This window comes from Salmo salar, chromosome 07, assembly GCF_965601325.2.
Source record: "Salmo salar chromosome 07, fSalSal1, whole genome shotgun sequence".
NCBI classification, from domain to species: domain Eukaryota; kingdom Metazoa; phylum Chordata; class Actinopteri; order Salmoniformes; family Salmonidae; genus Salmo; species Salmo salar.
Window position 1 is genome coordinate 67,822,501 of NC_138297.1, and position 27,500 is coordinate 67,850,000.

The 27,500-nt window shown below is 43.7% G+C and overlaps 1 protein-coding gene across 2 annotated transcripts in view; it reads left to right on the forward strand.

The window, feature by feature from the left end:
* The window catches only part of LOC106609731 (leucine-rich repeat-containing G-protein coupled receptor 5), a 194,987-nt gene that overhangs the window by 124,915 nt on the left and 42,572 nt on the right, over window positions 1–27,500 (forward strand). For both annotated transcript variants that reach the window (XM_082977998.1, XM_082977999.1), the window contains exons 5-6: window positions 4,461–4,676; window positions 9,786–9,857. In XM_082977998.1, the coding sequence (XP_082834124.1) occupies window positions 4,461–4,676; window positions 9,786–9,857 (288 nt within the window). The remainder of the gene's footprint in view (window positions 1–4,460; window positions 4,677–9,785; window positions 9,858–27,500) is intronic.

Below are 27,500 nucleotides of genomic sequence, written 5' to 3' on the forward strand. Positions count from 1 at the left end.
ATTACATGCTTCTGACTAGGATAGGAACTCATTACATGCTTCTGACTAGGATAGGAACTTATTACACGCGGCTGACTAGGATAGGAACTTATTACACGCGGCTGACTAGGATAGGAACTTATTACACGTGGATGACTAGGATAGGAACTCATTACACGTGGATGACTAGGATAGGAACTTATTACACGCGGCTGACTAGGATAGGAACTTATTACATGCTTCTGACTAGGATAGGAACTCATTACACGTGGATGACTAGGATAGGAACTCATTACACGTGGATGACTAGGATAGGAACTCATTACACACGGCTGACTAGGATAGGAACTCATTACATGCTTCTGACTAGGATAGGAACTTATTACACGTGGATGACTAGGATAGGAACTCATTAAATGCTTCTGACTAGGATAGGAACTTATTACACACGGATGACTAGGATAGGAACTCATTACACGTGGATGACTAGGATAGGAACTCATTACACACGGCTGACTAGGATAGGAACTCATTACACGCGGCTGACTAGGATAGGAACTCATTACATGCTTCTGACTAGGATAGGAACTCATTACACGTGGATGACTAGGATAGGAACTCATTACACACGGCTGACTAGGATAGGAACTCATTACACACGGCTGACTAGTATAGGAACTTATTACACGTGGATGACTAGGATAGGAACTCATTACATGCTTCTGACTAGGATAGGAACTCATTACACGTGGATGACTAGGATAGGAACTCATTACACACGGCTGACTAGGATAGGAACTAATTTCTTCTTCTTTATCTAGTTGTAATATTATTGTCAGGATTATTAGTGTGTTTAAACTGTGGGTTAGCCTTGCAGGGTACAGGGCTGCTGCATCCTTCCTGAAGCACTTTTTTGATAGAACCTCGTCTTGTTTGGAAAGAGGGCCGTGCACCTCTCTATTCATCCCACTGTCAGTGTGCTACACCCTCCATGTGATTCTGAATACACACACACACTTGACAGTCAACTTTAGAATGAACCACTGCCCATTCTCTTTAGTCTTGCGGATCTGGGCTTTGTTTTTCTTTCTTCCCGGGCTGTCTCCTAAATACTCCACAGTGAAAAACCAGCGCTTACATGAACAGAAAAGGGAAATGACTCTATAATACTATATGTAGGCTGTATATAACTGGATATACACTATATATAACTGGATATAGACTGTATATAACTGGATATAGACTCTATATAACTGATATAGACTGTATATAACTGGATATAGACTGGATATAACTGGATATAGACTGGATATAACTGGATATAGACTATATATAGCTGGATATAGACTGTATATAACTGGATATAGACTGTATATAACTGGATATAGACTATATATAACTGGATATTGACTGTATATAACTGGATATAGACTGTATATAACTGGATATAGACTATATATAACTGGATATAGACTGCATATAACTGGATATAGGCTGTATATAACTGGATATAGACTGTATATAACTGGATATAGACTGGATATAACTGGATATAGACTGTATATAACTGATATAGACTGTTTATAACTGGATATAGACTGTGTATAATTGATATAGACTGTATGTAACTGGATATAGACTGTATATAAGTTGATATAGACTGTAAATAACTGTATATAGACTGTATATAACAGGATATACACTGTATATAACTGATATAGACTGTGTATAACTGGATATAGACTGTATATAACTGATATAGACTGTATATAACTGGATATAGACTGTATATAACTGATATAGACTGTATATAACTGGATATAGACTGTATATAACTGGATATAGACTGTATATAACTGATATGGACTGTATATAACTGATATAGACTATATATAACTGGATATAGACTGTATATAGACTGTATATAACTGGATATAGACTGTATATAACTGATATAGACTATATATAACTGGATATAGACTGTGTCTATAGACTGTATATACCTGATATAGACTATATATTTAACTGGATATAGACTGTATATAACTGGATATAACTGGATATAGACTATATATAACTGGATATAGACTGTATATAACTGTATATAACTGGATATAGACTGTATATAACTGTATATAGACTGTATATAACTATATATAACTGTATACAACTGGATATAGGCTGTATATAACTGGATATAGACTGTATATAACTGATATGGACTGTATATAACTGATATAGACTATATATAACTGGATATAGACTGTATATAGACTGTATGTAACTGATATAGACTATATATAACTGGATATAGACTGTGTCTATAGACTGTATATACCTGATATAGACTATATATATATAACTGGATATAGACTGTATATAACTGGATATAACTGGATATAGACTATATATAACTGGATATAGACTGTATATAACTGGATATAACTGGATATAGACTGTATATAAATGTATATAGACTGTATATAACTATATATAACTGGATATAACTGGATATAGGCTGTATATAACTGTATATAACTGGATATAGGCTATAGATAATTTTATATAGGCTGTATATAACTGTATATAACTGTATATAACTGGATGTATGCTATAGATAATTAGGTAATTTGATATAGGCTGTATATAACTGGATATAGGCTATAGATCATTTGATATAGGCTGTATATAACTGGATATAGGCTATAGATAATTAGATAATTTGATATAGGCTGTATATAACTGTTTATAGCTATATATAACTGGATATAGACTATAGATGATTTGATATAGGGTGTATATAATTGTATATATATATCTTTTTTTTCTTTTTTTAATGTTTTCCTTTATTTAACTAGGCAAGTCAGTTTAGAACAAATTCTTATTTTCAATGACGGCCTAGGAACAGTGGGTTAACTGCCTTGTTCAGGGCAGAACGACAGATTAACTATACAACTATATATAACTGGATATAACTATATATAACTGGGTATAGGCTGTATATAACTGGATATAACTGGATATAGGCTGTATATAACTGTATATAGACTATATATAACTGGATATAGACTGTATATAACTGTATATAACTATATATATAACTCAATATAGACTGTATATAACTGTATGTAACTATATATAACTGGATATAGACTGTATATAACTATATATAACTGGATATAGGCTGTATATAACTGTATATAACTTTATATAACTGTATATAACTCTATATGACTATATATAACTGTATATAACTGTATATAACTGTATATAACTATATATAACTGGATATAGGCTGTATATAACTGTATATAGACTATATATAACTGGATATAGACTGTATATAACTGGATATAACTGGATATAACTGGATATAGGCTGTATATAACTGTATATAGACTATATATAACTGGATATAGACTGTATATAACTGTATATAACTATATATATATAACTCAATATAGACTGTATATAACTGTATGTAACTATATATAACTGGATATAGACTGTATATAACTATATATAACTGGATATAGGCTGTATATAACTGTATATAACTGTATATAACTGTATATAACTGTATATAACTATATATAACTGTATATAGGCTGTATATAACTGTATATAACTGTATATAACTATATATAACCGTATATAACTGGATATAGGCTGTATATAACTGTATATAACTGTATATAACTATATATAACTGTATATAACTGGATATAGGCTGTATATAACTATATATAACCGTATATAACTGGATATAGGCTGTATATAACTATATATAACCGTATATAACTGGATATAGGCTGTATATAACTATATATAACTGTATATAACTGGATATAGGCTGTATATAACTGTATATAACTGTATATAACTATATATAACCGTATATAACGGGATATAGGCTGTATATAACTGTATATAACTATATATAACCGTATATAACTGGATATAGGCTGTATATAACTGTATATAACTGTATATAACTGTATATAACTATATATAACTGTATATAACTGGATATAGGCTGTATATAACTATATATAACTGTATATAACTGGATATAGGCTGTATATAGACACAGCCCAGTCCAAGCCAAACGTTCCCTCTCAATAACACCCAGGTGAAACCTTGAATGAATGAATAAAGTTCTGCTCAGTTCCCTGTAACTGAGGAACACACGCCGTGTTAGTCTGGGTTCTATTCCTGCTGGGGAGAGTTGATGGACAGATCATGTGTGAGATTCTTCAGATTCAGATGGCATGTTGAACGTTGAAATGGTCTTGAATGACGAAGGGCCCTGAGAGAACTCACTGCTCTTATATCAAAATGTCATCAGACCAAACCCTGCAAGGTGGTCCTCTGTTTAACTGACAGTGTCTGTGTACTGTTCTCTCTCTCTCTCTCTCTCTCTCTCTCTCTCTCTCTCTCTCTCTCTCTCTCTCTCTCTCTCTCTCTCTCTCTCTGACCAGTCGTCTGGATGCCAACCACATATCCAGTGTTCCTCGGGGCTGCTTTGACGGCCTCCAGTCTCTACGTCACCTGTGGCTGGATGACAACTCCTTGACAGATGTGCCGGTTGACGCCCTGGGGGCCCTGTCCTCCCTGCAAGCCATGACCCTGGCTCTCAACAGAATCACACATATACCTGACCGGGCCTTCACTAATCTCTCCTCCCTCGTGGTCCTGTGAGTACTGGATACTACCGTGTCCTCTCTTCCTCCATCTTCCCTCTGTCCTTCTCTCCACCCTCTCTCTTTCCCTGGCCAACCTCTTCAGCCTTGTGGTCCTGTGAGTACTGGATACTACCGTGTCCTCTCTTCCTCCATCTTCCCTCTGTCCTTCTCTCCATCCCCCTCTCTTTCCCTGGCCAACCTCTTCAGCCTTGTGGTCCTGTGAGTACTGGATACTACCGTGTCCTCTCTTCCTCCATCTTCCCTCTGTCCTTCTCTCCATCCCCCTCTCTTTCCCTGGCCAACCTCTTCAGCCTGGTGGTCCTGTGTGTACTAGACAACAGCCTGTCTGTCTCTTCTTCTTTCCCTCCTGTCTGCCCTTCTCTAACTCATCCTCCCTTCTGCCATCAGACCCCTCATCCTCTCTGCCATCCCTCCATCCTCTGTCCTCCCTCCAGCTCTACTGCTCTCCTTTCCTCAACTCTCCTCCCTCCCGGCCTCTCCTCCCCAGTCCCACCATCCTCTCTGCCATCCCTCCATTCCCCCTCCTCCACCCCTCCCCTCCTCCCCTCTCCTCCTCCACCCCTCCCCCTCTCCTCCCCTCCCCCACCCCGCCCTCCCTCCCCTCCCCCTCCTCTCCTCCCCAGTCCCACCATCCTCTATTTATTAATCAACACACAGAGAGTCCATTCACAAAAGCACCAAGCTGAAACGAGGGGATATTTATTGACAGAGTGTAGGAAAAAGGGATGATTACATTTTTTGGAAAAACAGAATGAAAGAACATCCGTTCACCTCCGTTCAGTTCCCGACAGGGGATGACGGCCCCCCCCCCCCACACACACACACACACACACACACACACACACACACACACACACACACACACACACACACACACACACACACACACACACACACACACACACACATTGCGTCCGTTCAGGTGATGACAGCCTCTCCTACGTCTCTTGAATCCCCTCCTGAGGCCTTCAGGGAGTTAGTTTGTTCCCAACTGTCAAACAAATCTGTCAACGCCACAGGAGAGAGAGTTGTCAAACACTTGTTGAAGTTGTTAAAGGTCCAATACAGGTATTTTTATCTCAATATCCAATCATTTCTGGGTAACACTGTATCTTACTGGGATTGTTTTCAATTAAATAGGTAATTAAAAGAAACAAAAATAGCTTCTTAGGAAAAGAGCAATTCCTCAAGAAAGGATTTATCTAGGACTGTCTGGGAGTGGTCTGAGTGGGGAGGGGAAGACTGAAAACGAGCTGTTATTGGCAGAGAGGTTTGGAACTCTCTTTCTTATTGGTCTAATAACTAATTTACTGCCTGGTGATGTCAACAGGCAGGCCAAAAACTCCATCCCACCAAAACAGGCTGAAATTTCAGGTGGTCTTTTCAAACAGCTCTTAAACTAAAAGGACATGATCATCATTTTCACAATTCTACAGTATTATTCCAACTTCATAGTGTGGAAATGTATATAAAACACAGAGAAAATCACCTGTTGGACTGCACTGGGACTTCATAGGGGTAGTTTTCTCCAATCTGATCTGAACCTGATCTGAATCTGATCTGAATCTGAATCTGGTGATGTGAGTGAGGTGATGTCTGTCTGTCTGTCCCAGCTCCCAGCAGTGTGTGGAGGTAATCACAGTGTGACTGTGTGTTGGTCCATGCGATGCGGCCAGGCCTAAGAGCCTGGGAGGAAGGAAGGAAGTAAGCTCGCAGGGCTGATTCACCGTGTCCAGGGCAAGCAGCACAGATAGCATTAGACAGGCAGAGGTAGAGAGTAGGACCAGGAGAAGAGGAGATGGGGGATGGGGCTGATTGTTTTCCTGGCAAACTTCCGTCCGCCACAAAGACTTTGGTGCCCAGGGGCATCCGCTCTCCACAGCAGCCCCGGTCTAGGCTGGATCTCTGCCCCTTCCAAGGCCTCGTAATAACCTCCGCCCAACCAACCAACCAACCCGCCCCAACCAACCACAAACACACACACACACACACACACACACACACACACACACACACACACACACACACACACACACACACACACACACACACACACACATATACACACACACACACACACATACACACACACACACACACACACACACACCACACATACACACACACACACACAACCACACACACATACACACACACACACACACACACACACACAACCACACACACACGCACACAAACACAGACACACACACACACGCGCACACAAACACAAACACACACACACAACCACACACACACACACGCACACACACACAACCACACACACATACACACACACACACACACACACACACAAACACAAACACACACACAACCACACACACACACACGCACACAAACACACACACAACCACACATACACACACACATGCACACACACATACACACACACAACCACACACACACCACACACACACACACACACACACACACACACACACACACACACTCAGGGTAGACAGTAAATATCAGTAAGACCAAAATAATGGTGTTCCAAAAAAGGTCCAGTCGCCAGGACCACAAATACAAATTCCATCTAGACACCGTTGCCCTACAGCACACAAAAAACTACACATACCTCGGCCTAAACATCAGCGCCACAGGTAACTTCCACAAAGCTGTAAACGATCTGAGAGACAAGGCAAGAAGGGCATTCTATGCCATCAAAAGGAACATAAAATTCAACATACCAATTAGGATCTGGCAGAAAATACTTGAATCAGTTATAGAACCCATTGCCCTTTACGGTTGTGAGGTCTGGGGTCCGCTCATCAACCAAGAATTCACAAAATGGGACAAACACCAAATTGAGACCCTTCATGCAGAATTCTGCAAAAATATCCCCCGTGTACAACGTAGAACACCAAATAATGCATGCAGAGCAGAATTAGGCCGATACCCGCTAATTATCAAACTCCAGAAAAGAGATGTTAAATTCTACAACCACCTAAAAGGAAGCGATTCCCAAACCTTCCTAAACAAAGCCATCATCTACAGAGATGTGAACCTGGAGAAGAGTCCCCTAAAGCAAGCTGGTCCTGGGGCTCTGTTCACAAACACAAACAGAACCCACAGAGCCCCAGGACAGCAACACAATTAGACCCAACCAACTCATGAGAAAACAAAAAGATAATTACTTGACACATTGGAAAGAATTAATAAAAAAACAGACCAAACTAGAATGCTATTTGTCCCTAAACAGAGAATACACAGTGGCAGAATACCTGACCACTGTTACTGACCCAAACTTAAGGAAAGCTTTGACTATTTACAGACTCAGTGAGCATAGCCTTGCTATTGAGAAAGGCCGCCGTAGGCAGACCTGGCTCTCAAGAGAAGACAGGCTATGTGCACACTGCCCACAAAATGAGGTGTAAACTGAGCTGCACTTCCTAACCTCCTGCCAAATGTATGACCATATTAGAGACACATATTTCCCTCAGATTACACAGATCCACAAAGAATTAGAAAACAAACCCGATTTTGATAAACTCCCATATCTACTGGGTGAAATACCACAGTGTGACATCACAGCAGCAAGATGTGACCTGTTGCCACAAGAAAAGGGCAACCAGTGAAGAACAAACACCATTGTAAATACAAGCCATATTTATGTTTATTCATTTTCCCTTGTGTACTTTAACCATTTGTACATTGTTACAACACTGTATATATACATTTTATGACATTTGTAATGTCATTATTCTTTTGAAACCTCTGTATGTGTAATGTTTTCTGTTAATTTTTATTGTTTATTTCACTTTTGTATATTATCTACCTCACTTGCTTTGGCAATGTTAACACATGTTTCCCATGCCAATAAAGCCCCTTGAATTGAATTGAATTGATAGATATCCTCTATGATATTATATGCCCAGCAGTGGGCTGACTGTGCCCTGGGGTCAGAGACAGAAGAGATATATAGAGAGGGTTGTGGGCTGACTGTGTCCTGGGGTCAGAGACAGAAGAGATATATAGAGAGGGTTGTGGGCTGACTGTGTCCTGGGGTCAGAGACAGAAGAGATATAGAGAGGGTTGTGGGCTGACTGTGTCCTGGGGTCAGAGACAGAAGAGATATATAGAGAGGGTTGTGGGCTGACTGTGTCCTGGGGTCAGAGACAGAAGAGATATAGAGAGGGTTGTGGGCTGACTGTGTCCTGGGGTCAGAGACAGAAGAGATATAGAGATGGCTGTGGGCTGACTGTGTCCTGGGGTCAGAGACAGAAGAGATATAGAGAGGGTTGTGGGCTGACTGTGTCCTGGGGTCAGAGACAGAAGAGATATATAGAGAGGGTTGTGGGCTGACTGTGTCCTGGGGCCAGACAGCTCCCAGAGCCACTTCCACTTCCAGACAGTTGACAGAGCCACTTCCAGACAGTTGACAGAACCACTTCCACTTCCAGACAGTTGACAGAACCACTTCCAGACAGTTGACAGAGCCACTTCCAGACAGTTGACAGAGCCACTTCCAGACAGTTGACACAGCCACTTCCAGACAGTTGACAGAGCCACTTCCAGACAGTTGACAGAGCCACTTCCAGACAGTTGACAGAGCCACTTCCACTAAAACGACGAGCAACAGTTACTGACAACCATGTCTGTTGATTTGTTTTTCCCCCAGAAGGTTTCATTTCATTCGTCATTGAACAGGTCAAAAGGACGTGTTCTCTTCCTCTCTTCGTTATGTTCTGTGTCAGTCTCAGTTAGCGTTAAGTTTCATGGTGTTATCCTCCTCTAGTCATATACCATTTAACAGCTTTGTTATTCTGCGTAGCAAACATCCCTCCACATCCCTCCACACTGCTCTGTCTAATCATACAGTATGCAAGTCTCCTATACACTGCCACTAATTTGTATGTAATGAGTGAAGCCTTGGGGAGGAACAAGGAGACAAGGGGGCAGATTCCCCCATTCTTCCTCCTCCTCACCCTCTCCCTCCTCCTCACCCCGCCCTCACCCTCTCCCCAGTCTCCAACCCCCCTCCCCCTCCCTTTGTTTTCCCTCCCCAGCCAATCAGCTGTCCTGTCCCGGGCTGTGTGGGTGTGTCTCTCTGACTGTTCTCTTTGCATTCCTCTGCAGGCATCTCAATAACAATAGAATCCGCACCCTGGGAACGCAGTGCTTTGACGGCCTTCACAGCCTGGAGACTCTGTAAGTTGACCTCTCATTATCATGTAGACAACTACTGCCATTTGAAGATTCTTTGCCCTGTTCATCTCTCTTCTCCCTCCTCCTCCCTCCCTCCATCTCTCTTCTCCCTCCTCCTTCCTCCCTCCATCTCTCTTCTCCCTCCTCCTCCCTCCCTCCATCTCTCTTCTCCCTCCTCCTCCCTCCCTCCATCTCTCTTCTCCTCCTCCCTCTATCTCTCTTCTACCTTCTCCTCCCTTCATCTCTCTTCTCCCTCCTCCTCCCTCATCTCTCTTCTCCCTCCTCCTCCCTCCCTCCATCTCTCTTCTCCTCCTCCCTCTATCTCTCTTCTACCTTCTCCTCCCTTCATCTCTCTTCTCCCTCCTCCTCCCTTCATCTCTCTTCTCCCTCCTCCTCCCTCCATCTCTCTTCTAGCTCCTCCTCCCTCCCTCTCTTCTCCCTCCTTCTCCCTCCCTCTCTTCTCCTCCTCCCTCCATCTCTCTTCTCCCTCCATCTCTCTTGTCCCTCCTCATCCCTCCCTCTCTTCTCCCTCCTCATCCCTCCCTCTCTTCTCTCTCCTCCTCCCTCCCTACATCTCTCTTCTCACTCCTCCTCCCTCCCTACATCTCTCTTCTCTCTCCTCCTCCCTCCCTACATCTCTCTTCTCTCTCCTCCTCCCTCCCTACATCTCTCTTCTCCCTCCTCCTCCCTCCCTACATCTCTCTTCTCCCTCCTCCTCCCTCCCTCTCTTCTCTCTCCTCCTCCCTCCCTGCATCTCTCTTCTCCCTCCTCCCTCCCTACATCTCTCTTCTCTCTCCTCCTCCCTCCATACATCTCTCTTCTCTCTCCTCCTCCCTCCCTACATCTCTCTTCTCCCTCCTCCCTCCCTACATCTCTCTTCTCCCTCCTCCTCCCTCCCTACATCTCTCTTCTCCCTCCTCCTCCCTCCCTACAACTCTCTTCTCCCTCCTCCTCCCTCCCTACATCTCTCTTCTCCCTCCTCCTCCCTCCCTCTCTTCTCTCTCCTCCTCCCTCCCTGCATCTCTCTTCTCCCTCCTCCCTACATCTCTCTTCTCTCTCCTCCTCCCTCCATACATCTCTCTTCTCTCTCCTCCTCCCTCCCTACATCTCTCTTCTCCCTCCTCCTCCCTCCCTACATCTCTCTTCTCCCTCCTCCTCCCTCCCTCTCTTCTCTCTCCTCCTCCCTCCCTGCATCTCTCTTCTCCCTCCTCCCTCCCTACATCTCTCTTCTCTCTCCTCCTCCCTCCCTACATCTCTCTTCTCTCTCCTCCTCCCTCCCTACATCTCTCTTCTCCCTCCTCCTCCCTCCCTACATCTCTCTTCTCCCTCCTCCTCCCTCCCTACATCTCTCTTCTCCCTCCTCCTCCCTCCCTACATCTCTCTTCTCTCTCCTCCTCCCTCCCTACATCTCTCTTCTCCCTACTCCTCCCTCCCTACATCTCTCTTCTCCCTACTCCTCCCTCCCTCCTTCTTTTGCCACTGACAGTCACACAACACAGAGAGTTTTCCTTACAGCTCTAGAAGTGGGCCACTGCTCTCTTGCTCTCTCTCTCTCTCTGCTTCTTTCTCTCTCAGTTAATTGTTTGCCTGACTGAAAGTCATTCACATGCATAAATAGATGTTTTTGGGTCTGGGTGCTCTGAAGCATACCAGAAGCCGTTGGCTAGTTGGTTGGCTGGCTGGTTGGTTGGTTGGCTGGATGACTGGCTGGCTAGTTGCCTGTCTGGCTGGTTGATTGGTTGGCTTGCTGGTTGGTTGGTTGGCTGTTTGGCTGGTTGGTTGGTTGGTTGGTTGGTTGGTTGGTTGGCTGGTTGGTTGGCTGTTTGGCTGTTTGGCTGGTTGGTTGGCTGGCTGGTTAGTTGTCTGGTTGGTTGAAAGGTTGGCTTGCTGGTTGGCTGGCTGGTTGGCTGGCTGGCTGGTTGGCTGGCTAGTTGCCTGTCTGGCTGGTTGGTTGGTTGGCTGTTTGGCTAGTTGGTTGGCTGGTTGGTTGGCTGGCTAGTTGGTTGGCTGTTTGGCTGGTTGGCTGGCTGGCTGGCTGGCTGGTTGGTTGGTTGGTTGGCTGGTTGGTTGGCTGGCTAGTTGCCTGTCTGGCTGGTTGGTTGCCTGGTTGGTTGGCTGGCTGGCTGGCTGGCTGGTTGGCTGGCTAGTTGCCTGTCTGGCTGGTTGGTTGGTTGGTTGGTTGGTTGGTTGGTTGGCTGGTTGGTTGGTTGGCTGGTTGGTTGGCTGGTTGGTTGGTTGGCTGGTTGGTTGGCTGGTTGGCTGTTTGGTTGGTTGGCTGTTTGGTTGGTTGGCTGTTGGTTGGCTGGCTGGCTGGCTGGTTGGTTGGCTGTTTGGTTGGTTGGCTGTTTGGCTGGTTGGTTGGTTGGTTGGCTGGCTGGCTTGCTGGTTGGTTGGCTGGCTGGCTGGTTGGTTGGCTGGCTGGTTGGTTGGCTGGTTGGCTGGCTGGCTATTTGGTTGTTTGGCTTGCTGGTTGGCTGGCTGGCTTGCTGGTTGGTTGTTTGGCTGGCTGGCTGGCTGGTTGGCTGTTTGGTTGGTTGGCTGGTTGGTTGGCTGGTTGGCTGTTTGGTTGATTGGCTGTTTGGTTGGTTGGCTGTTTGGTTGGTTGGTTGGTTGGCTGGTTGGTTGGTTGGTTGGTTGGCTGGCTGGTTGGTTGGTTGGCTGGCTTGCTGGTTGGTTGGCTGGCTGGTTGGTTGGCTGGTTGGTTGGAAGGTTGGCTTGCTGGTTGGCTGGCTGGCTGGTTGGTTGTTTGGCTTGCTGGTTGGCTGGCTGGCTGGCTGGTTGGTTGTTTGGCTGGCTGGTTGGTTGGCTGGCTGGTTGGCTGGCTGGCTGGTTGGCTGGCTGGCTGGTTCATTAAAGGAATCTCCTATTTGTCATGTAGTTAAATATATTCCCTGTTAGGAGATTCCCTCCAAAAATCACACACTCCCATGGCTTTTACATGTTCATTAGTTTTGCATTTAGAGGGGCTTGTGGTAACAGAGAGACGTGTGGGTAACAGAGAGACGTGTGGGTAACAGAGAGACGTGTGGGTAACAGAGACGTGTGGGTAACAGAGAGACGTGTGGGTAACAGAGAGACGTGTGGTAACAGAGAGACTTGTGGTAACAGAGAGACGTGTGGGTAACAGAGAGACGTGTGGTAACAGAGAGACGTGTGGTAACAGAGAGACGTGTGGTAACAGAGAGACGTGTGGGTAACAGAGACGTGTGGGTAACAGAGAGACGTGTGGGTAACAGAGAGACGTGTGGTAACAGAGAGACGTGTGGTAACAGAGAGACGTGTGGTAACAGAGAAACGTGTGGTAACAGAGAGACGTGTGGGTAACAGAGAGACGTGTGGTAACAGAGAGACGTGTGGGTAACAGAGAGACGTGTGGGTAACAGAGAGACGTGTGGTAACAGAGAGACGTGTGGTAACAGAGAGACGTGTGGGTAACAGAGAGACGTGTGGGTAACAGAGAGACGTGTGGTAACAGAGAGACGTGTGGGTAACAGAGAAACGTGTGGTAACAGAGAGACGTGTGGTAACAGAGAGACGTGTGGGTAACAGAGAGACTTGTGGTAACAGAGAGACTTGTGGGTAACAGAGACGTGTGGGTAACAGTGAGACGTGTGGTAACAGAGAGACGTGTGGTAACAGAGAGACGTGTGGGTAACAGAGAGACGTGTGGGTAACAGAGACGTGTGGGTAACAGAGAGACGTGTGGGTGACAGGGAGACGTGTGGGTGACAGAGAGACGTGTGGGTGACAGAGAGACGTGTGGGTAACAGAGAGACGTGTGGGTAACAGAGAGACTTGTGGGTAACTATGAAACGTTTGTCTTCCAGATTGTTGTGGATGTGGGGGCGTTCCTCCACTCCCCCATAAAGAATAGTGTATCAGTAATGGCAGCAGCTGCTTGGACACAGCCGGCATATTCTCCTCAGGGAGGGGTCTCTGTCCTGTCTGTCTCCACCCTGCGGGGGTGAGGAGCGCTCACATTAACTCTCCATGTGTCACATGACATCTATTCAGCTCCAGGGACTGGGAGCTATTCATTAACCCCCTGCCTGCCTGCCTGCCTTCCTTACAGCTCCAGGGACTGGGAGCTATTCATTAACCCCCTGCCTGCCTGCCTGCCTGCCTTACAGCTCCAGGGACTGGGAGCTATTCATTAACCCCCTGCCTGCCTGCCTGCCTGCCTTACAGCTCCAGGGACTGGGAGCTATTCATTAACCCCCTGCCTGCCTGCCTGCCTTCCTTACAGCTCCAGGGACTGGGAGCTATTCATTAACCCCCTGCCTGCCTGCCTGCCTGCCTTACAGCTCCAGAGACTGGGAGCTATTCATTAACCCCCTGCCTGCCTGCCTGCCTGCCTTACAGCTCCAGGGACTGGGAGCTATTCATTAACCCCCTGCCTGCCTGCCTGCCTTACAGCTCCAAGGACTGGGAGCTATTCATTAACACCCTGCCTGCCTGCCTGCCTTCCTTACAGCTCCAGAGACTGGGAGCTATTCATTAACCCCCTGCCTGCCTGCCTGCCTGCCTTACAGCTCCAGGGACTGGGAGCTATTCATTAACCCCCTGCCAGCCTGCCTGCCTGCCTGCCTGCCTTACAGCTCCAGGGACTGGGAGCTATTCATTAACCCCCTGCCTGCCTGCCTTCCTTACAGCTCCAGGGACTGGGAGCTATTCATTAACCCCCTGCCTGCCTGCCTGCCTTCCTTACAGCTCCAGGGACTGGGAGCTATTCATTAACCCCCTGCCTGCCTGCCTGCCTTCCTTACAGCTCCAGGGACTGGGAGCTATTCATTAACCCCCTGCCTGCCTGCCTGCCTTACAAACCTCCTTTATCCATTTGTCATTTTGATAATGGTTAGACATTTACATGTCCACACAACAAAGGGCCGATCGTCACATGATCATCCGAACCCTGAGCTCCCCCCATAGTATTACATATAGGACCTTTATCCTGGCTGCTTCTCCATAAAACAACATGGGAAAATAAAATATGTAGTTCCTATACCTTAAAAACACACAGGCATAGGATGTTACATTGATGGTGGCAGAGTAACACTCTCTTCCTGGTACCATCCTGGGTCTCCACAACAACAGGTGGTTTATGGTGTCAGAGTAACACTCTCTTCCTGGTACCATCCTGGGTCTCCACAACAACAGGTGGTTTATGGTGTCAGAGTAACACTCTCTTCCTGGTACCATCCTGGGTCTCCACAACAACAGGTGGTTTATGGTGTCAGAGTAACACTCTCTTCCTGGTACCATCCTGGGTCTCCACAACAACAGGTGGTTTATGGTGTCAGAGTAACACTCTCTTCCTGGTACCATCCTGGGTCTCCACAACAACAGGTGGTTTATGGTGTCAGAGTAACACTCTCTTCCTGGTACCATCCTGGGTCTCCACAACAACAGGTGGTTTATGGTGTCAGAGTAACACTCTCTTCCTGGTACCATCCTGGGTCTCCACAACAACAGGTGGTTTATGGTGTCAGAGTAACACTCTCTTCCTGGTACCATCCAAAACAACATGGAAAACTAACTGCCCATGGTAGAAATATTTCAAATATGTTTTATTAAAGAGCGGAGTTATAGCTCTATGCAGAATACATACTCTGTGAGTATATTATGCTCCATTTTAGTGCTATGTAAATTACATCATTTAGAAAGAAAGAAAGAAAATAAGAGAGAAAGAGAGAGAAAGAGAAAAGGAAAGAAAGTAGGGCATATACCTTTACTGTAGAACAACATGGAAAGACCTCTGCTCTGGTAGAAATATGAATACTGTAGTGTACCTTTGAAAACACTGCCTAGCTTAGTAGTACTGCGTTTATTTAGCAAAACACTGCCTGGCTTAGTAGTACTGCGTTTATTTAACGAAACACTTCCTGGCTTAGTAGTACTGTGTTTATTTAACGAAACACTCCCTGGCTTAGTAGTACTGTGTTTATTTAACGAAACACTGCCTGGCTTAGTAGTACTGTGTTTATTTAACGAAACACTGCCTGGCTTAGTAGTACTGTGTTTATTTAACGAAACACTGCCTGGCTTAGTAGTACTGTGTTTATTTAACGAAACACTGCCTGGCTTAGTAGTACTGTGTTTATTTAACGAAACACTGCCTGGCTTAGTAGTACTGTGTTTATTTAACGAAACACTGCCTGGCTTAGTAGTACTGCGTTTATTTATCGAAACACTGCCTGGCTTAGTAGTACTGTGTTTATTTAACGAAACACTGCCTGGCTTAGTAGTACTGTGTTTATTTAACGAAACACTGCCTGGCTTAGTAGTACTGTGTTTATTTAATATCAAAGTCATGACGAGGTTCTGTTTCTGTTTAATTAACCCAGCCGCAAATATGACCACGTTTACATAACAGATATCTGTGTGAGGGAATTAAACAAAACTAAAATCCACATGATATTCTCCATCTGATCTCTAGAACCTGAGTTCTAACACACAGACATGATATTCTCCGTCTGATCTCTAGAACCTGAGTTCTAACACACAGACATGATATTCTCCAACTGAACTCCAGAACCTGAGTTCTAACACACAGACATTATATTCTCCATCTGAACTCTAGAACCTGAGTTCTAACACACAGACATGATATTCTCCATCTGATCTCTAGAACCTGAGTTCTAACACACAGACATGATATTCTCCATCTGATCTCTAGAACCTGAGTTCTAACACACAGACATGATATTCTCCAACTGATCTCTATAAACTGAGTTCTGACACACAGACATTATATTCTCCATCTGATCTCTAGAACCTGAGTTCTAACACACAGACATGATATTCTCCAACTGATCTCTATAAACTGAGTTCTGACACACAGACATTATATTCTCCATCTGATCTCTAGAACCTGAGTTCTAACACACAGACATGATATTCTCCAACTGATCTCTAGAACCTGAGTTCTAACACACAGACATTATATTCTCCATCTGATCTCTAGAACCTGATTTCTAACACACAGACATGATATTCTCCATCTGATCTCTAGAACCTGAGTTCTAACACACAGACATGATATTCTCCATCTGATCTCTAGAACCTGAGTTCTAACACACAGACATGATATTCTCCATCTGAACTCTAGAACCTGAGTTCTAACACACAGACATTATATTCTCCGTCTGATCTCTAGAACCTGAGTTCTAACACACAGACATGATATTCTCCATCTGATCTCTAGAACCTGAGTTCTAACACACAGACATTATATTCTCCATCTGAACTCTAGAACCTGAATTCTAACACACAGACATGATATTCTCCATCTGATCTCTAGAACCTGAGTTCTAACACACAGACATGATATTCTCCATCTGATCTCTAGAACCTGAGTTCTAACACACAGACATGATATTCTCCATCTGATCTTTAGAACCTGAGTTCTAACACACAGACATGATATTCTCCATCTGAACTCTAGAACCTGAGTTCTAACACACAGACATGATATTCTCCATCTGATCTCTAGAACCTGAGTTCTAACACACAGACATGATATTCTCCATCTGATCTCTAGAACCTGAGTTCTAACACACAGACATGATATTCTCCATCTGATCTCTAGAACCTGAGTTCTAACACACAGACATTATATTCTCCATCTGAACTCTAGAACCTGAGTTCTAACACACAGACATGATATTCTCCATCTGATCTCTAGAACCTGAGTTCTAACACACAGACATGATATTCTCCATCTGATCTCTAGAACCTGAGTTCTAACACACAAATGCCCGTTATTCATATGGAAAGGGTTCTATGTCCTTCCTGCTGCAGTGTGTCTATGTATCTCTGTCGTTGTTCCAAATGAACCTATTCCCTGTATAGTGCACTACTTTTGACCAGAGTCCTATTAGGCCCTGGTCAAAAGTAGTGCACTCTAAAGGGAATAAGGTGCCATTTGTTGATGCCGATTCTGACTCTGTGTGTGGTCGTTGTGAGCAGGGCTCTGTAATAATTGCTGTCCACTTTATATAATGTTTACATACCCTACATTACTCATCTCATATGTATATACTGTACTCTATACCATCTTCTGCATCTTGCCTATGTGGTTCGGCCATCGCTCATCCATATATTTATATGTACATATTCTTGTTCATTCCTTTACACTTGTGTGTATAAGGTAGTTGTTGTGAAATTGTTAGATTACTTGTTAGATTACTTGTTAGATATTACTGTACTGTCGGAACTAGAAGCACGAGCATTTCGCTACACTCACATTAACATCTGCTAACCATGTGTATGTGACCAATACAATTTGATTTGATTAGATTTTTCCATACAAACGACCAAACGAACGACCGGCATACACATGTTCTCCCAATGTTTAACTATATTAGAGACAACCTTCTGGCAGGGTGCAACAGGATATCTATGTATGCAGCATGCCAGCAGCACAGATTTCTACTACTGAACCCTGACCACTCCTGCTGGAGAGATGCACAGGCTGACCAAGCAACCAAACAACCTCCCACGAACTAGGGGGACTGGGAGCCCAAGCCATGATTAGCTCTTAATCCTAGGGGCCACTCTCTGTCCAAATGGTGTCTTGAATCTAGGGGCCACTCTCTGTCCAAATGGTTTGTTAACCCTAGGGGCCACTCTCTGTCCAAATGGTGTCTTAATCCTAGGGGGGCCACTCTCTGTCCAAATGGTGTCTTAATCATAGGGGCCACTCTTTGTCCAAATAGTGTCTTAGTCCTAGGGGCCACTCTCTGTCCAAATGGTGTCTTAGTCCTAGGGGCCACTCTCTGTCCAAATGGTGTCTAAATCCTAGGGGCCACTCTCTGTCCAAATGGTGTCTTAGTCCTAGGGGCCACTCTCTGTCCAAATGGTGTCTTAGTCCTAGGGGCCACTCTCTGTCCAAATGGTGTCTTAGTCCTAGGGGCCACTCTCTGTCCAAATGGTGTCTTAGTCTAAGGGGGGCCACTCTCTGTCCAAATGGTGTCTTAGTCCTAGGGGCCACTCTGTCCAAAGGGTGTCTTAGTCCTAGGGGCCAGAGATAAAGAGATATCGACCCAACCAGGTTTTTCCCACGACAGACAGACAGACAGACAGACAGACAGACAGACAGACAGACAGACAGACAGACAGACAGACAGACAGACAGACAGACAGACAGACAGACAGACAGACAGACAGACAGACAGACAGACAGACAGACAGACAGACAGACAGACAGACAGACTCTCAATTCAATTTCAATTCAAGGGGCTTTGTTGGCATGGAAACATATGTTAACATTGCCAAAGCAATTGAAATGGATAAACAAAAGTGAATTAAACAATAAAAAGTTAACATTAAATATTACACTCACACAAGTTCCAAAAGAATAGACATTTCAAATGTCATATTATGTACAGTATGTATAAAGTGTTGTAACAATGTGCAAATAGTTAAATTAAAAAAGGGAAACTAAATAAACATGTTTTGTAATTCTTTGTGGATCTGTGTGATCTGAGGGAAATATGTGTCTCTAATATGGTCATACATTTGGCAGGAGGTTAGGAAGTGCCGCTCAGCTTCCACCTCATTTTGTGGGCAGTGTGCACATAGCCTGTCTTCTCTTGAGAGCCAGGTCTGCCTACGGCGGCCTTTCTCAATAGCAAGGCTATGCTCACTGAGTCTGTACATAGTCAAAGCTTTCCTTAACGTTGGGTCAGTCACAGTGGTCAGGTATTCTGCCACTGTGTACTCTCTGTTTAGGGCCAAACAGCCTTCTAGTTTGCTCCGTTTTTTTGTTAATTCCCATTAGCTAACGCCGTAATGCTAGCTAGTCTTCCAGGGGTCCAACACCCATTAACAAGACATTACAAACAACCACAATCAAGACTTCACACACATTCAGCAAGTAGACAATACAGATAATTAAAATACCTGACAGGAACACATTTAACATTCAGTTGATGCTTTCTACTTCCTGTCGAGTCATATGGTCTATCGCATTAAATGTTCTTTCTATTTCCTGTCCAGTCATAAGGTCTATCGCATTAGATGTTCTTTTTATTTCCTGTCCAGTCATATGGTCTATCGCATTAGATGTTCTTTTTATTTCCTGTCCAGTCATATGGTCTATCGCATTAGATGTTCTTTCTATTTCCTGTCCAGTCATATGGTCTATCGCATTAGATGTTCTTTCTATTTCCTGTCCAGTCATATGGTCTATCGCATTAGATGTTCTTGAATTGTTTTCTTGAAGGTTGATTTACTTTTTGCCTGAGAAATATGGATTGGTAAAGAGTTCCATTAAGCTATGGCTCTATATAAAACTGTAGATTTAAGTCGATTTGTCCTTGGCTTGGGTTGTTTTAGCTGCCCTGAATTTAGCTGCCCTGTCTGGTTTGGTGGTTATGCATGTTGCTAATATGTACTAACTGGACTGAAAAAGACTGTGATTTTTTTAATAATATAACATTCCTAAAGAAAATCAGAAGACTAGATAGTAATTTGTTTTTAACGTAAAGCAATGAGAGATTCTGATGCGTTTGGATAATCATACAGTTAGAGAAATTAAGAGCTAATCTGGCTGCCCTGTTTTGAGTGATTTGAAGCTTTTTTATATCTTTCTTTGCTGCAGATGATCATATAACTGGACAGTACTCTAAGTGTGATAGGACCCGGGATTGACCATATAACTGGATAGTACTCTAAGTGTTATAGGACCAGGGATTGACCATATAACTGGACAGTACTCTAAGTGTGATAGGACCAGGGATTGACCATATAACTGGACAGTACTCTAAGTGTGATAGGACCAGGGATTGACCATATAACTGGACAGTACTCTAAGTGTGATAGGACCAGGGATTGACCATATAACCGGACAGTAGTCTAAGTGTGATAGGACCAGGGATTGACCATATAACTGGACAGTACTCTAAGTGTTATAGGACCAGGGATTGACCATATAACTGGACAGTACTCTAAGTGTTATAGGACCAGGGATTGACCATATAACTGGACAGTACTCTAAGTGTGATAGGACCAGGGATTGACCATATAACCGGACAGTACTCTAAGTGTGATAGGACCAGGGATTGACCATATAACTGGACAGTACTCTAAGTGTGATAGGACCAGGGATTGACCATATAACTGGACAGTACTCTAAGTGTGATAGGACCAGGGATTGACCATATAACTGGACAGTACTCTAAGTGTGATAGGACCAGGGATTGACCACATAACTGGACAGTACTCTAAGTGTGATAGGACCAGGGATTGACCATATAACTGGACAGTACTCTAAGTGTTATAGGACCAGGGATTGACCATATAACTGGACAGTACTCTAAGTGTGATAGGACCAGGGATTGACCATATAACTGGACAGTACTCTAAGTGTTATAGGACCAGGGATTGACCATATAACTGGACAGTACTCTAAGTGTGATAGGACCCGGGATTGACCATATAACTGGACAGTACTCTAAGTGTGATAGGACCAGGGATTGACCATATAACTGGACAGTACTCTAAGTGTGATAGGACCAGGGATTGACCATATAACTGGACAGTATTCTAAGTGTGATAGGACCAGGGATTGACCATATAACTGGACAGTACTCTAAGTGTGATAGGACCAGGGATTGACCATATAACTGGACAGTACTCTAAGTGTGATAGGACCAGGGATTGACCATATAACTGGACAGTACTCTAAGTGTGATAGGACCAGGGATTGACCATATAACTGGACAGTCCTCTAAGTGTGATAGGATCAGGGATTGACCATATAACTGGACAGTACTCTAAGTGTGATAGGACCAGGGATTGACCATATAACTGGACAGTACTCTAAGTGTGATAGGACCAGGGATTGACCATATAACTGGACAGTACTCTAAGTGTGATAGGACCAGGGATTGACCATATAACTGGACAGTACTCTAAGTGTGATAGGACCAGGGATTGACCATATAACTGGACAGTACTCTAAGTGTGATAGGACCAGGGATTGACCATATAACTGGACAGTACTCTACGTGTGATAGGACCAGGGATTGACCATATAACTCTAAGTGTGATAGGACCAGGGACCAGGACCCTCTTGCAAAAGAGATTTAAAATCTTAATGAGTCCTTCCTGGTTAAATAAAAATTAAATAAATTGTAGAGTCATCAGCATACATGACCACTCTTTCTTTGTTCATTACTGAAGGTAAATCATTAGTAAAGACAGTAGAGAAGTGGGCCTAAGCAACTTCCTTGAGGAACACCACAGTGTATATCTTTACTGTTTGAAAAGCTACCATTAAAGAACACTTTTTGCCTTCTCCTGGATAGATAACTTTCCATCCAGGATAGAGCTGCATACTTAAAAGCATAACATTTGAGTTGACCTAGCAACAGTTCATGATCAATTACATCAAAAGCAGCACTGCAATCTAGCAACACTACACCAACTAACTTCCTGTCATCCATACTCTTTAACCAATCATCTGTCATTTGTGCTAAGGCCGTACTCATAGAATGCCCTTCTTTATATGCATGCTGGAAACCCGTTATCAGACCATTACATGAGAAAAAATCCTTGATTTGTACAGATACAATTTTTTCCAATCATTTATTTAACACAGGCAGCAAGCTTATATGACGACTATAAGGACCAGTGAATGCAGATTTTTTTTATCCTTAGGTAGTGAAATAACCTTTGACTCTTTCCAGACTTCTGGGAACACCCCATACATCAAGCACTTATTAAAAATATGAGCGATTGGGGTTGATATTTGGTTAGCTGTAACTCTAAGAAATTTGGCGTCAAGATTATCTGTACCAGGTGACTTCCGTCATCCGAAAGAGACAACAGCATCCTTTCTACCTCTTCCCGTTCTACTTGGTGAAATTCGAACATGCTGCGTCTCCTTCACGATACATTCTGTTATAAGGCTATATGACATGGAACCATCAGTTGGAATCACAGCATTCCTCATCTTGTCCACTTTGCCTGTAAAATATTAATGAAAGTAATTTGCGATGTCATGTGGATTTGTAATAAATATACCCTCTGATTCAACAAAAGATGCGGACGTTTTCGAATTCCTACCTAGATTTCTTAATTTACAATAACTTTGCTTATCAAACAGAGTGCCAGATTTATCTGGTACTTTTTTTGGCATCATAACATTGAATCATTACATTTCTCAGCTCAACATCAATCCATGTTGCATCGTTTGACCTCAAAGTGCATTTTCTTAAAGGGGAGTGCTTATCAGCTATACTCATGAATAATTTCATAAACAAACTTAGTGACATTTCAGGATCATCCTTACTACACACGTCTAGCCAATGCACATTCTTAATCTCATCCACAAATGAGTCCTGATTGAACCCTCTGTAGGACCTTGGGTAGATTACCTTAGAGCCAGCCTTTGGTATTTTAGTTTTCCTAGTGAGTGAGTCCTGATTGAACCCTCTGTAGGACCTTGGGTAGATTACCTTAGAGCCAGCCTTTGGTATTTTAGTTTTCCTAGTGAGTGCAACCAACTTATGGTCACTACAACCTAGTGCCACTGATACAGCTTTAGAACAATGTTCAGCCATGTTAGTAAAAATGTGATCCATACAAGTTGATGATGTGATACCGAACCTATTGGTGAACGTTCTGGTTGATAATGTCATAACTTTTCATCAGATACCTTATCCAACATTTCACAAATGACATCAAGATATTTGACATCAGCACTAGGTGGCCTATAGCAGCAACCAACTACTATAGGTTTTAAATGTGTTAAATACACTTGTACCCATAGAGCCTCTAATCCATTCAACATTAAGTCCTTACGTTGTTTTTGCTGGAATATGATTCTGGATGTAAACTGCAACTTCACCCCCATATCTATTTCTGTCCCTCCTGAACATATTGTCTCCATGTATAGAGATCTCAGCATCCTCAAAAGAAGAGTCCAAGTGAGTCTCTGATATTGCCAATACATGAATATAGTTTGACTGCACTAGACAGCATATTCATGAATTTTGTTCCTTAAACTGCATATATAAACAATACTGTGCTGCCATATTCATTGACCTGGCCAAAGCTTTTGACTCTGTTAATCACCACATCCTCATCGGCAGACTCAGTAGCCTTGGTTTCTCAAACGATTGCGTCGCCTGGTTCACCAACTACTTCTCTGATAGAGTTCAGTGTGTCAAATCGGAGGGCCTGCTGTCCGGACCTCTGGCAGTCTCTATGGGGGTACCACAGGGTTCAATTCTTGGGCCAACTCTTTTCTCTGTATACATCAATGATGTCGCTCTTGCAGCTGGTGAGTCTCTGATCCACCTCTACGCAGACGACACCATTCTGTATACTTCTGGCCCTTCTTTGGACACTGTGTTAACAACCCTCCAGACGAGCTTCAATGCCATACAACTCTCCTTCCGTGGTCTCCAACTGCTCCTAAATACAAGTAAAACTAAATGCATGCTCTTCAACCGATCGCTGCCTGCACCTGCCCGCCTGTCCAGCATCACTTCTCTGGACGGTTCTGACTTAGAATTTGTGGAAAACTACAAATACCTAGGTGTCTGGTTAGACTGTAAACTCTCCTTCCAGACTCACATCAATCATCTCCAATCCAAAGTTAAATCTAGAATTGGCTTCCTATATCGGAATAAAGCATCCTTCACTCATGCTGCCAAACTTACCCTCGTAAAGCTGACCATCCTACCAATCCTCGACTTCGGCGATGTCATTTACAAAATAGCCTCCAATACCCTACTCAACAAGCTGGATGCAGTCTATCACAGTGCCATCCGTTTTGTCACCAAAGCCCCATATACTACCCACCACTGCGACCTGTACGCTCTCGTTGGCTGGCCTTCGCTTCATAATCGTCGCCAAATACATTGGCTCCAGGTCATCTACAAGACCCTGCTAGGTAAAGTCCCCCCTTATCTCCGCTCACTGGTCACCATAGCAGCACCCACCTGTAGCACGCGCTCCAGCAGGTATATCTCTCTGGTCACCCCTAAAGCCAACTCCTCCTTTGGTCGTCTCTCCTTCCAGTTCTCTGCTGCCAATGACTGGAACGAACTACAAAAATCTCTGAAACTGGAAACACTTATCTCCCTCACTAGCTTTAAGCACCAGCTATCAGAGCAGCTCCTAGATCACTGCACCTGTACATAGCCCATCTATAATTTAGCCCAAACTACTACCTCTTCCCCTACTTTATTTATTTATTTTATTTATTTTGCTCCTTTGCTCCATATTATTTATATTTTAACTTTGAACTTTCTTCAAATAACAAATCTACCATTCCAGTGTTTTACTTGCTATATTGTATTTACTCTGCCACCATGGCCTTTTTTGCCTTTACCTCCCTTATCTCACATCATTTGCTCACATTGTATATAGTCTTATTTTTTTCTACTGTATCATTGATTATATGTTGTTTTACTCCATGTGTAACTCTGTGTTTCTGTATGTTGTCGAACTGCTTTGCTTTATCTTGGCCAGGTCGCAATTGTAAATGAGAACTTGTTCTCAACTTGCCTACCTGGTTAAATAAAGGTGAAATAAAAAAAATAAAAAAAATATTCATGACAGTATTTATCTGTCGCTGTCTCTATCTCTCACTCTGTCTCTATCTTTCTCTCTGTCTCTATATCTCTCTCGCTCGGTCTCTCTCCCTCTCTCTGTCTCTCTCTCTCTCTCTCTCTCTCTGTGTCTGTCTGTCTGTCTGTCTGTCTGTCTGTCTGTCTGTCTGTCTGTCTGTCTGTCTGTCTGTCTGTCTGTCTGTCTGTCTGTCTGTCTGTCTGTCTGTCTGTCTCTCTCTCTCTCTCTCTCTCTCTCTCTCTCTCTCTCTCTCTCTCTCTCTCTCTCTCTCGCTCTCTCTCTCTGGGCCCACATTGAAGCAATTTCAATGTAATGGTATTTTCCCAATCTCTGAGTTTGTTTCACTGTGTTGACGTTGAGGAGGGTTTGGAGTGCATCTGGCTAAACAGTGAGGCAGGCAGGCTGTCTGGTCTAATGCTCCTGTGATGCTGAACCACCTGCGCCCCAGACAGGGATCACTAACTCTAATAGAAACCAGGTGGAAGACCTGAACACAGACCACTCTGATGATGATGAGGAGGGAGGGAGGGAGAGAGAGAACAGGAGGGAGAGAGAGAACAGGAGGGAGAGAGAGAGAGAGAGAGAGAGTCGACAGACTGACAGACAGAATAATTGAAAAAGAGAGAAAATATAAATAAAACGTATAATTTATTCGTTTCGGTAACAGGATGTTTCGTTCAGAGTGTCTAAGGGCTCGCCATAGAAACTGAACCAAGTTGTCTTTGTTTGTACAGTTGTCTCTGTGTGTGTTCTGAGGAGAGAAGATGCACAATAGTCTGTCGTGGACTCTGCTGTTACCGTTGTGATGGTAACCTATATACCATTTGTGTGTTGTGTCTGGTTTTGTTTGTTCATCGGTTTGGTTTTATAACCCGTGACAGGGTGGAACGCAGGTCGCCAGTCAAAACATTCTCACAGTCCACTTTGTTTGAAGACCGGAAACACTGCCTTCACCTCCTCCCACCTCCTTCTTCCCCCTTTCATCAACACTGTATAAATGAAACAGGGGAGATATCATTTCAGACAGGAAAGAGAAAGGCCTGACATGCAGAGGCCAGTCCTGAGAGGAGACATGGGTTCAAACACTATTCGAAATAATTTCACATGCTTTATCTGGACTCGATTGAGCTTGTCTGTAGCAATGGAACCAATTGAAATGTCTCAAAAGTACAAACCCCGCCCATTATGGCATTCCAAGGCAGGCTAAAGCAAACGCTCAAAGTATTTTAAAATATTTCTACTACTGTTTGAACCCAGGTCTGCCTGAGGGCCTCACAGTCTAGCCTCACCCCTCTAGGGCTGTTACTAGGAGTTTACAAACAGGAAGCCTCGTTATGAGAAACACAGTGTTGTTTATCACGGGCCTATCGACACGGGAGGAAAACGTTAACAACTTTTCCATGAATGAATGGGTCCCTGTTGGATGGTTGTTGGTTCTATTGATGGACTCTGTAGCAGGAAGGTGACTAGTGGAGTATTATTTCCCGATGGTCTTCCTCTGAGACCCTGGGAAATATAGATAGTATCTGCGTGCCAAATGGCACACTATTGCTATTCTCTTTATAGTGCACTACCCATAGGGCTCTAGTCAAAAGTAGGTCACTATATAGTGAATAGAGTGCCATTTGGGAGGTAGTCTGGGTCTGGGTGGAACTCTCACACTGTCGGTCGGGTTAAGTTGAGTGGTTCCCTTCCTATTTTCGTCGACTATTGGATGTTTGTGTTTTAGTCCACTACTGGGTGTTTCTGTTTTAGTTGACGATTTTGTGTTTCTGTTTTAATCCACTATTGGGTGCTTCTGTTTTAGTCCAATATTGGGTGTTTTTTCTGTTTTAGTCCTCTATTGGCTGTTTCTGTTTTAGTCCACTAATTGGGTATTTCTGTTTTAGTTGACTATTGGGTGTTTCTGTTTTAGTCCACTATTGGGTGTTTCTGTTTTAGTCCACTATTGTGTGTGTCTGTTTTAGTCCACTATTAGGTGTTTCTGTTTTAGTCCACTATTAGGTGTTTCTGTTTTAGTCCACTATTGGTTGTGGGGGCAAACAAGGCCCATGTGACTGG